This window comes from Stegodyphus dumicola, chromosome 11, assembly GCF_044657685.1.
Source record: "Stegodyphus dumicola isolate Sdum_Otavi_A_Nest chromosome 11, ASM4465768v1".
Taxonomy (NCBI): domain Eukaryota; kingdom Metazoa; phylum Arthropoda; class Arachnida; order Araneae; family Eresidae; genus Stegodyphus; species Stegodyphus dumicola.
In genome coordinates this window covers 102255609-102267988 of record NC_140778.1, presented here as the reverse complement: position 1 = coordinate 102267988, position 12380 = coordinate 102255609, and the positions used below count along the sequence as shown (strand labels likewise).

Genomic DNA, 12380 nt, shown 5'->3' with positions numbered 1-12380 from the left:
TGACACGGTATGTTATTGCCACGTTAATTCTTTAATTGATATTGAGAAAACGTTGTTATACTGCATTAAATTACAGTCAATCAAAAGACTGACGTGTTAACATTTTTGTTTCCTGGTTTGGCAACAAAAAATTATTTACGATTTGGTTATTGCTTGGAAAGAATGAACTGATTATTCATACTGAAATGTTTTTATGCATTGTCATTCCAGGTATACATAGAACATATAAATTTTGTTTTGACAGCAGCTTCCTGATCTGGCAGGCTTGCCTGCTAGTAAATATTAAAACAGCTACAGGTCAGCTACACTCTAGCAACAGAATTTTGAGGACGACAACACAAAAGCGTGTTGCCAGCGCAGGGCAACGAATAGATGTAAACTAATTACGAGAGGCGTGAAAGTAAACAAGCATATTTTCATATTAGATTTTGGACCAAAAATGTAGGTAGGAAGTTTTGAAACTGAATATGATCTAGAAGTCGGCTGGATTCCAAAAACGAACTCATCTTTTGAATTTCCTTTAAATTTTTACCTTCAGATTTGCGTAAAATTACTACTTCAGATTAGGTAGGCAAGGTACCCAGTGATGGACTGGCCTCTTTGGAGACATTAAACATTTTCTTATAGCCAGAATAAAGCAACACGTAATACCTCAATGAAATTTCAACATTGGTATGTAATATAATCTGATATTGTACCAGAAATTAAATTCAAAATCTTAAAAATGTAGCTTGCAATCTTAGTTTTAGTTAGTTGCAATCTTAGTTCAATATTAAACAGTATCAGAAGTAAAACAAACATGTTAAATAAGGAAACATACTGCATTATCATCAAGTGTATTTGTGCATAATTATAAATTCACCACGCCTACCACAGTGGCTCAAAATTCCATTCGTCTGTTAATATCACGCGACAACCAAAAATAGTTCATTTCGAACTCTCCCATAAGATCAACGCTGTTACTGAATTTATGCTACCGCAGTGCTTTTACGACTGTATCTCCTCAGATTACGAACTTTAAATGTTTACGACCACCTTGACGTTCCACTTAGCAAAATCGCCTGAATCAATTTCGTGAACTTTATTTCCGCCTTTAGGTGATCGGTGAAATTGCACCGTATTTAATAAAAATACTGTGAATGGCCATATAGGAGTTTTAGAAAGCACTGTTAAAAATTCTTGGAAATTCATACCAGAATTGAAAGAAAAGCAATCAATCAATCAAATGTCAAATCATGTACGGAAATGTACCGAATAATGCTATATAATATTCCAAAATTTTCACTAAAACTGAAAACAATATGGAACATAAATTACTACTGAAACACCAAAATCAGTAATGTAACCGCTCTTCTATAAAACTCAAACGTCGGCTAGTTATTAAACGTATTTATTAACAAAGCACATGAACCGTTACGAAAAAAATATACATCAAAACAGAACATACATCAAAATGGAACACCTAATATCTACAATTAACGTGAGAGTCACGGAGACATAATGTTGGAGAACGTATCCTTATAGCAGTTGGAGGTGGAATGACTTTAAGTTAATCTTGTCAACACTAGATGGCGTTCGATAAACTGGTTCGGTTACATAAAGTTCTGTTATTATCCTCACCACTTTTTGTATTTCAATTAAAAAAATTACTGTTTCATAATTCAGCTCATTTCGTGATGTATGCAAAGCCTTATTACAGTATTAAAAGCAGCGCGTGGTCTAAAATTACGTGCTTGTTGGCAAGGCATGGGATTGGTTGCGGAAGTGGCTAGTTTGGATGTTGAAAGCTAACCGAGTTATGGAAGAAATGCTGCTGATGGGCTGTAGCACTAGATAGTGCTTTTAGTGCCGAAACTTGCTCTTCAAACCGTTGCCACAAAACGTCATCACGATATAGTATTTAAAAAAAAATGACGAAGAACGTGCTGGGGTGGGAAAACGAAGACTCACAATATGGTACTCGATGGATTGGACGTGGTGGACCAGTTCCCTGGCCCCCACGCTCACCGGATTTGTCCAGCTCGAATTCCTTTTGTGGGGACCCATCAAAAGTGTCGTGTGTTAAGATACACTTGTGTTTGAAATGGATCTCCTGGGTAAGACTCGCCTGCGCTACTGCTAAAATCAAAGAAACTCGCTGTGTGTTTGAACATGTTCGGCAATCAATGGTCCCTCGGTGTGATGGTGCAAACTTCGAGCACCTGTTGTAACATTCAAGCTGTCGAAACATCATTTGTATTCATGTCCAATAAATCTTTAAAATTAATCACTCTTTTGTTTCCTTTCCCATCTTCTACCTCTGCTTCTATTTACCCATGGCATTTCCGGGTATAGGTTTCTATGCAATTCTTAATCCTTATGATGTGCCCGACCTCCCCTAGAAGTTTACGGTACACTCTGTATACAGAGTTTCAGCAACTCTGTTACAAAACTTCAGGAGAGATAGAGCACACCTAAAAGATGAAGAAACACGTAGCAATGCATGGTCTGAAACGCTTTCCTGGCGCAGGAGTGACTATACAAATCACAAGAAAGTAAGCTCTTCTAAGCACAAGAAAGGAAGGACACGAAAAGGGTGAGAATATGTGTTCATTATGCTTAGTGACGCGGAAACCAAGAAATACGAACAAAAACTGAAGATCGTCATCAGAGGTATTCGAAATTACGTTCGAAACGTATTCTCGACATGGGATCTGCAGGGGTGCCGATACATTAGCCAGCAAGATTACCAGATCTCTCCTTACCACTTGGATTGACTGCTTACTCTAGGGATACAAGACACTGGTGTACAAAATCCCCGTTAACAGTGGTAGGGAACTTGTTCCACGCATCGTGGCACTGCTGGGGAAGTCCGGGACCCGCCCGGTATTTTCCAGAACATAAGATCTTCCATGCTCCGGCGATGTGAGGCCTGCATACGGAGTAGTAATTTCGAGCACTTTCTTTGATGACAATCGTTGTATTTCTTGGTTTCTGCTGTATTAAATATAGTAAACATGTTTTCGCACCTTATTCGTGTCTTTCCTTTCTTGTGTTGTCACTGCCGTCCAGGAAATCGTTTCCGACCATGTATTGCTTTGGGATTTTTCATCGCCTACGTGTACTCTATATATTTTGAAAGTTTGTAACCGATTGGCTGAAACAAAATCTGTATATACACACTTTCTCTATATGTACATACACATATGTATACACACACATACACGCGCACACATATTATATCTATCTCTCTATCTCTCTATATATTGTTTGTTTGTTCATTGTCAGGTAATTTGTACATTGGGTGTTGTGTTTTATTTAGATTATTTGGTAGTTTGGAATTATCATGGTTACCAGAATTTGGCAACATCTGAAAATTTGGAGACTTCTTCAGAGGTGTTTGTGATAATACCAGGTATATAAATTTCAAATAGTGAAGGACATTGTCAGGACATGAATTTCGAATAGTGAAATTAATAACACTTTTCCCCAGAATTTTAAAGAATTTTGTTGTTTATACATGGTGCTACAAATAATTACCAATTTTATATTCTTTTCTGTTACTGTTTGCCTACTAGCAGCCGAGAGGTAAAGTCTCTAAACACTGGTAGTTCGACCTGGGGTTGAAAACAGGTAAACGGGCTGGGTCGACGCGCTTTTTCGTTGTTTTTTCACTGTGTAACGAGGATGCAACACATTTCCCTTAAAGGCTTACCACAAAGACATCCATTTCCTTTGGCAGATAGTTTCATAGCATGCCTAATCAAATAAACCTAAACCTGCTGTGGTTTGGTAACTGTAAAATAAATCCTGCAGTGTTGTGACTTATCTTACTTGTCTGACAGTAACACCAGAACAAGCACACGAAATTTATCGTACCAAAGAGTGCAAGATGGCCCCTGTCGTTGGCAATAGCCTTGAGAACCGTACAGATGACGGTACGACTTTGCTCAGTTCCACCCCCAACTTTGAAGGAGAGCATCCAGGGAAGACGTGTCTGATGATCTCCCACCCCTCTTCCCCTACCACCAAATTCTATTCCACCATATTCTATACTTTCAATTCGCCGAATATTTAGAGTACCCCCCATGCCGCACGGTCACTATACGTTTACTCCTTCGGGATTCAAATCTGGACACTTCGGTACGGCAGTCATCATTGCTAACCACTATCCCGTTAGGCGGCAAAATGAATTACAAACAATCAGTTTTTGAATTTTGTAACGCTATATATCATTGAATTATAGATGCATCAGTAATTTTAACAGGTCAGGTAATAATCGGTTTGTGATTTTACTCATACAGGATATTCAATATCAAGTAAATCCTTGTCGCAAATAATAACTATTTCCGATTTTAGTCATGATACGCTAATGGGAATCGGAAGTATTACTGACGTTAACAAATGATATTTTCTTCCTTTACAGCAAGCCGAAGAAATTGTACAAGCAGCTTATGATCATGGTGTGAACATATTCGACACGGCTGATGCGTATGCCGGAGGAAGGTAAGAATTAAAAATTCTTTCCATCATGAACTTAAAAATTTTTTTATTTATTTAAATATACCAAATTATTACACCGATCATTGTAAATACATATGATACATTTCTTAAAATTGTATTCAGGAGCGGTGGATAAGCATACTAACTACGAAATGAGTGATTGATATGTGTAAGTTATTCTTACCAGTTAATTAAACTTGAAATATTGTATTATAAAATGAATACAAGAATTCATTTTATCATATATCACCATACGCATATATAGGGCATCACATAAATGATGGAACTTTTTATAAAATCATATATAATCGGCAAATTAATGTATCAGAGGATGATTTGAGAGCAAAAATTACTATGTTGAAGAGAATTATTTATTTATCTATTTACTGAAGGAGAGGTTTATAAGAGAGTTTCAGTTCGTATTTTTGCCAATGGTATTATTGCCATTGTAACAATAGTATTATTGCCATTGTACCAATAATATTATTGCCATTGTACCAATAATATTATTTCCATTGTACCAACAATATTATTGCCATCATACCATTAATATTATGAATGCGGATTTAATTTTTTAAATAAGATGCTTAAACTGAAAACTCATGACGGACAGCTACTATAGTATTAACACAACCACCCTGGCAGAATTTGGCGATTTTTTACAGATGAAAGGGGCAAATTTACTTATCTGGACCAAGCTGGTGGTTTTCGCACCTATTTTTAGAAAGATTCCCGAACTGTTGATATTTATCGTAAATCGGTAAACATTATCAACGTATGAAAAGGAAACACATTTTAGCAATTTAAAATACAAGTCTGAATTATTAAATAAGGATTACGTGATACATTAAAAAATAAAACGCTTACATTCTTCTTCAAACGATTCTGTAATATTTTTTTTTCGGTATTCTTCTTCCGAAGTACACAGCGATCTATTTTCGCTTAAAAAAACGCATCAGAGAATTGTTCCTGCAGAAATTTTACCGCAGTTCCTTCCATTGCTAGCAAATTCCACAAACTCATATTTTAAAACTAGGTTTAAGGTAAAAAATATCACGAATTGCTTATAAAAACCGTTGGAACTTGGAATACGACAAAAACAGTGCATACGAAAATGGCAGCGTTGCTTCACTGAAGGGTTGTTATGAGCATTGTTGCCGGAAAAATAGGTTGCCAGATTTTGGCACATGGTTGCCAGATCTTGGCACATTCTGAAAATTTGGCGACTTCAACTAAGACGGTTGGGTCTTTAATACTCTCCCAAACGGCAGTGAATAAATGTCGCAAAATCTTAACTTTTCTGATCACATTCTTATAATGTGATAAGACCAGTGCCATCTGACGGTGAAAATGTGATCTAAAACTTGTTCCTGTAGCAAAACAATATACTTTTGTAAAGAGTCTTCATGTGTAAACCGCATTCTCTTTAGCAAATTTTTATTAGAAATTTTTTTCTAAATGTGTCCAAGTTCATAGGATGCATGCTGAGACACTTTTCTAAAACCGCTTTTGTCGAAATATGTACATAAGCTTATTTTTATTTAAAACTGATATTCTCTTAAAAACGATTGTTGAAATATTGGTTCTTTCTCACAAAATAGCAGTAGTTCATTGCTTCGTAATTTAGTATATTTTCGAAACTGACTAGTTTGCTGCTTCATATTAGAGTTACAGTTACTGTGCTTAATTGTAACATGTTAACTCTAATATGCAGCGCAGTAATGAGAAGACCTGCCTTTCTATAATTTTTAAGTACCATTATGATGGTCAGTTTTTGCAATGCAATTTACATTCGGTAATAATTACAATCGGCAGCTTATAAAGTGTATGAGTAGATAGGTATCTATTATTTTTCCCAAAGTCTGGAATTATTTACTATTATGTGCCATTGCGGCTAATTTTTAAGGAATCGACGAAACAGCACTAAGGGCGATATCCTGGTCACAATTCCCATCAAGTCCAAACTGTATTACTTTTCTAATAAGCTTATTTGCAACTGTCTCCTAGAACCTCCCAAGCCCACCAGCGGCCGAGCGGTAAAGTCGCTGAACACTGTTAAATAGAGAGTTTCGACACCAAGGTTAAATAGTTTTACTTCTAGTTACCATGTTATATCTGAAATTCCTATATTGTTAAATGTTAAATATGAAACTACTTGCCGTTAAAGGTAGTAATCGTATAGTGAAACGTGTACAGCATTTTTGCGTTGTGAAAAAAATGCATTCCGGGACCGCGCCGTGAGAGGATCGAAAACATAAAACATATACAAGATATAAAGGAAAAGTTCATATTAAATATATAAAGAAAACATATTGTAAGAGGTTCCAGATTAAATATCAGTTTATTCAATTACAACACAATAAGAAAAATCTTAACCTCATCTGAGAGTCTGTTCATTTAAATTCATAAAAAAAAACTTAAGGTTTGTCTGGTGATTTAAAGAAAGGAAAGGGAAACAATTTAAGGCCTGAGAGTTAAATTTTAGATTTGACGTTTTTTTTTTTTTTTTTTTTTTTTTTTTTTTGCTAAGGACGTTTTTGAAAAGCTTGCCTAAAGTTCAAACACACCAAAAAAAATAAAACTTATCTTGAAGGGACATCTTGAAGCGGAGGACTCTTATCTTATCCCGCGTTGATGTCGGCCGGGCTCATCTTGACACTAGTTCTAAAAATGTAGACTCCACTTCACTACTGTAGAACAGAAACAGGAGCACTGCTGCCCAGGACGGCTATCCGCTTGGTCCTGAAAGTCCTATGTCAACACGCAGGTAACTCGTTCAAATTTCGCCGGTCAGAAACGTTGTTGCTAGGAAATTACTGCTCGCCTGTTCTTACTCATCCCAAGAGCAAGCTTCACGGGTCACGTCCCAAGTAAGTTCCACCCACCCGTCAGTAAGGGAGAGAATCCAACTCCAATTTTCTTCAAGCCAGTTTTCAAGAGCAACGTCCACAAGTCGAGCAAACCCGAAAGTCAGCGAGTCCAAGAGTAAGTGAGTAAGAGAGTCTCGCCTCTTAACCAAAACGCGGCCGGGGAGCATATTTGCCGCTCCCCGCCGGAAAACACCTCTCGGAGTCACTTACATTTTGTCCAGCAAGCCCAAAACTCAGCGAGTCAGTCAGTGAGTGCCTAAGCGAGTCCAGAGTAAGTGTGTAAGAGAGTCTCGCCTCTTAACCAAAACGCGGCCGGGGAGCATATTTGCCGCTCCCCGCCGGAAAACACCTCTCGGAGTCACTTACATTTTGTCCAGCAAGCCCAAAAATCAGCGAGTCAGTCCGAGAGTCAGCCAAAAGTAAGTGTGTCTCGAGTAAGTGTGAATCCAACTCGAATTTCCTTCGTCTCCTTCACAAAACGGGCTCCCACTATGGCTTCACTTATCGCCCCCTTAATTATGGCAAAATCTTCGTTTTCAACTCCAGAATGCGGAAATAAGGGTGATCGCGCATGTGCGCCCTTCTTCACTTAGCCAACAACCGGACCCTCAATCGCCAAAAACCTGAATGACTTACATTGAAAGACAAGTAGCAACCTTTGACCTTTCCGTCACGTACTTTCCTCTCTTAAGGTCAACTAACAATGAAAATTCTTTCTCGAACATTCTAAAGCGCGCGAAATCATGACTTGGCGAAAATTGCCTCCCTTTCCCTGCTTCTTTCACAATGAATAAAAGTTTGTACAAGATTTGCAAATAAAAGAAAATAAATAATATTCATTTATACTAAATAATATTTCCCGAAGCATGTGTTTCTCCCCAAAACTAAAGCCTTAAATTAAATAATTCAGAATCAAAATAAAATTTAAATTTCCATAAATCATAAAATCATTCACCTAGTTTTTACAACGCTATCAGATAATTTCTCTACATAACATTCCTTTCCCCTAAGGAATTAAATTTTGGTTTACCAAAATTTAGCAGACAGACACTTCTTGAAATAAAATGACTCATACTGTGCAATAAGGCTAAAGGATAAAATAATGTAACAATATTTCACACGACTACTTGGTACAGTGACATTACTGACACATTAAATTTAAAGTCCAAAATGTGCATGTAAAACAACAAGATTAATCAAAGCAATTACTAATTAAATACTCAAGGAAGATCATTAAAAAAACAATTAATCAAAACATCAATTAAATCACTTAATTAATTAAACCTAGAAATACTCAGAACACATACAAAAATAAAAATAAAATATAAGGCGTTAATCACAAACAAAATATGTCTAAGATCAATCAATAATTTTATGACAAAAAGAATTTCTCTTTTTTTTTTTTCAGTTCATTGCATCACATTAGTGTTGCAGTCTCTGTGTGGCCACATTTCTGAACGTTTATTTATCTATTCATTCCTTTTCAGTCCATTAATGTAAACAATTTCACCTGAGGTCGAACACATTCTACTATTGTGACAATTTCTGCTGAGCACAATCATGGAGTACATTAAATGAGTACGGAGTTGTCAATGCAACCGAGGGAAAACCCTGTCGTTAGAAATCATTGTGTTAACAACTCCCCCCTGCAGCCTTCAACGCGAGAAAATGAAAGCAACCAACCCCGGAATGTGAACTCAGCACCACAATACTCCTTAGTAGAGGAACTTGACCTTAAAAGAAACCAGATTTCACCCTCCTACGTCTCACCTTCGACCAAGGAAGAACAATCACTCTTTCAAAGTTGAAGAAGACTTTATCTTTCAATTTTTCCCTTACGATAGATAAGCCACTGAATGTGTTCGGATACACACACCTGAAGAAAGAAATAATCTAATCCAATTGCTCACACCACAAAAAAAAAAAAATGAAATAAATAAAAATAAGATAATTAACGCGCCGCAAATACATAAAATACATTCCTGAGAAAATAAACACACTAATAATTCAAACACTTCCAGATAAAATATGTCACATGAACGTATTCAAAAAAAAGTAAAGATCCCCTTAAGTACTACGAAATTGAATAACTTCCAGAAATGAATCCCAAACAATCACGTCTTAGAACAGAAGCGGCCTGATCAGGGCCAAGCATTAGAAAAGAAAAGAACGTTACAACACAAGGAACCTCGGAACCAGCCGAAAATACCCCACACAAAAAAAAAATCAGAAAGAAAGGAAACGTGATTGTCCAAAAATTCAATCCAACCAAAATCAATTCCGAAAATAGCATCCAGAATACGCTGTGGAAATACCAATTAGAATTTTATCCAAAACACACAAACATAATACTAATACAACCCAATGCATGTACAAAATAACGTTTGGCCAAAAATTTACAAATACTACCAAGATACACATATACACATAAAATGAAAATACAATTAAACTGTAAAAATTTCGTACATAATTCAAATGAGCAATGAGATCAGTGATACTTAAAAAATTATTTGTAAACTGCAATACCTAAACAAATACACACATAAGCATTATGTTAAACCATATCAAGCCAAAAATATTTCACTGTAATTCAAATCCAGCCATAAAAAATCAACCAGCAAGAGTGAAGTGTCGCTAAAAATTTCACACCTCACGGTAAACACTAGAGAGTAACAACATCATATTTAAGTCCCCTTAGTTAGACAACAAAAATTTCAGTAATTCTAAAAATCCCTTAAGTCCACGAGAAAAAAAAATTCAACCTAGTCAAAGAAATCAATCAAAGCTGGACTGAAGCACGTTACTAGAACACTAAATAAAATATCACAAATCAAAAAAGTGTTCAAAACAAACCCCCCAATTTAGGCAAAAACTGAGATCTATTCTGCATCAGACTCTTCCAAAATGTTGTATAGTAACCTAAGTAGCAGCTTTCAGAAACACCTCCACCCAAACAAAAGAAACAAAGTAACTCTTTACCGCGTCCATGTAAGCTGAGAAAAGCGCTGTATTATGAATGACAGACTCAAACTTTACGTATCAAGCAAACCCCCAGACACGTTGAAAGAGAACATAAGATCTATAATCTCGGAAAGAAAAGTGCGCTGACTGAAGCGTTACAATCCTGAACCAACACAATGAAAAAGATACAACAATAGTTTTCTCAGATAACAAGTTCCTGTTTCTCCCGGTGTAAGAGGTCAAGTGCCACCATGAAGTGCAAGTATTTACAAGAAAACGAGCTTTCAGGACATTACAACTTCACGCAAGACCTAACTGCAAGCAACAAATGCAAAGTTCTCAAAAGTGCTACTAAAAAAAAATACTCATAACTCATAATTCAAAATCCCTAAAAATCTCACAATCAAATCCATAACTCAAATTCCACCATTTTCCTATAACCACAGAAATCTCAATTCTTCCACAGAAACTAAACATCAGAGAACTTACATTTTACGGACCTTGGCAGAAACCACCAGAAAACAAAACAAAAACTTGATACAACTAACTTGACACTAACAAGTCAAATACAAAACTTACGCCAAAACAAGAATTAACCCCAAATTCTGCAACAAGTCCAACCAAGAAAGAAAATTCATTAACTCAATCAAATATATTACGATTCACTAGCAAATTCAAGACAAACTACTTGTAATCAACAGAAAATTCCCACACATGAGTACAGAGCAAAAGTAACTAATCTTCTCAAACTTATTTCAAACATTTTCACAAAACAAATTCCCGTTGTCACAAAATTCTCATTAAAATTCACTTTCTACAATTCACAAGACTAACTCAATTTCTACTGTTTAAACATTTCTCACATGACAAATCTTCACAAACTTAAAACTCAGAAGATAACTAATCCCAATTACTCTGACTCATTTAACTAATCAGAACTTCACTCAAGCTGAAGAATTCAATCCAAAAAAAATTAAATATGCAAACATCACTATTGCTGATCTCAGGCAAAAATTCAAATCTAACCCGTGTTAATTTTAAAACAGAATTTTGCAATTGAAAAACAATCTTCAATTTTTCTAACTCATTCATTTGTATCATTATGCCTTAAGAACTTATAAAAGTCATTGCTCAATACTAAATTAAATTTTCTAACACATTACACAATATACTGGGATCATATCAAAACATTGTAAATCAAAAAGCAATAATATACTACGCTAGAGAATCATGAAAACATTACATACATTTCACAAAATATTATTCAATTAAGTCAAAAAAATCAAAATTTCTCTAACGTTACCCCTCACAATTATACATTTCACAAGATTCTAGGTTAAATAATTAGCAAAAACACACACAAAAAAAAATTTCTAGCTACGCATAGCTATGGCTTGTCTCATTCAGTAAAATAATTAGAGTCCTTAAGTCTCGCTCTCTTAATAGTGCTCAACAAATGAGTCCAGTTTTTACCGACAAGCACTCGAAACTTTATACAAGGATACACAAATAGCATAGGATTATCGTGAAATAATTCATTTTCCATCTTGTATCATAAATCAGTACGTCGAAAATCAAAAATACACATCTAGAAAACACTCAAGGATTTTCAACAGTAAAAATGTACAGTACCTATTCTGCTACATTAAAATATATTTTTTCCTAATTTGAAAGTTCAATTCTGTTTGCCTAACGTTAAAGTCCAAAATTTTTGAAATTCACACACATTTTCAAACTTTATCAATCTCGTATTAACAAATAAGCAAACACAAATCAAAAACTCTAATTAATCCTAGCATATAAAATTTAACTCCCTCCTTAAAAAGTAAATTACACAAAATAGGTAAATTCAAAATCCAAATTCAATTCTCGATCCGATCCCCCACTAAGCAGAGGTCACGGCACCAGTGTTAAATAGAGTTTCGTGAGAGGACCGAATAAACACAAAAAAAAATATACAACTTATCTGTTAAGACATCTGGCACCAATGTTAAATTTTGCCGTGAGAGGATTTAAAGTTCAAAAAAAAAAAAAAAAAAAAAAAAAAAACTTATCTCTGTGTGGACA

The 12380-nt window shown here is 35.5% G+C and overlaps 1 protein-coding gene across 2 annotated transcripts in view; it reads left to right on the top strand.

The window, feature by feature from the left end:
• Positions 1 to 12380, top strand: part of LOC118195197 (voltage-gated potassium channel subunit beta-2-like) — a 610691-nt gene that overhangs the window by 341220 nt on the left and 257091 nt on the right. For both annotated transcript variants that reach the window (XM_085827033.1, XM_085827032.1), the window contains one exon: positions 4406 to 4485. In XM_085827033.1, the coding sequence (XP_085683159.1) occupies positions 4406 to 4485 (80 nt within the window). The remainder of the gene's footprint in view (positions 1 to 4405; positions 4486 to 12380) is intronic.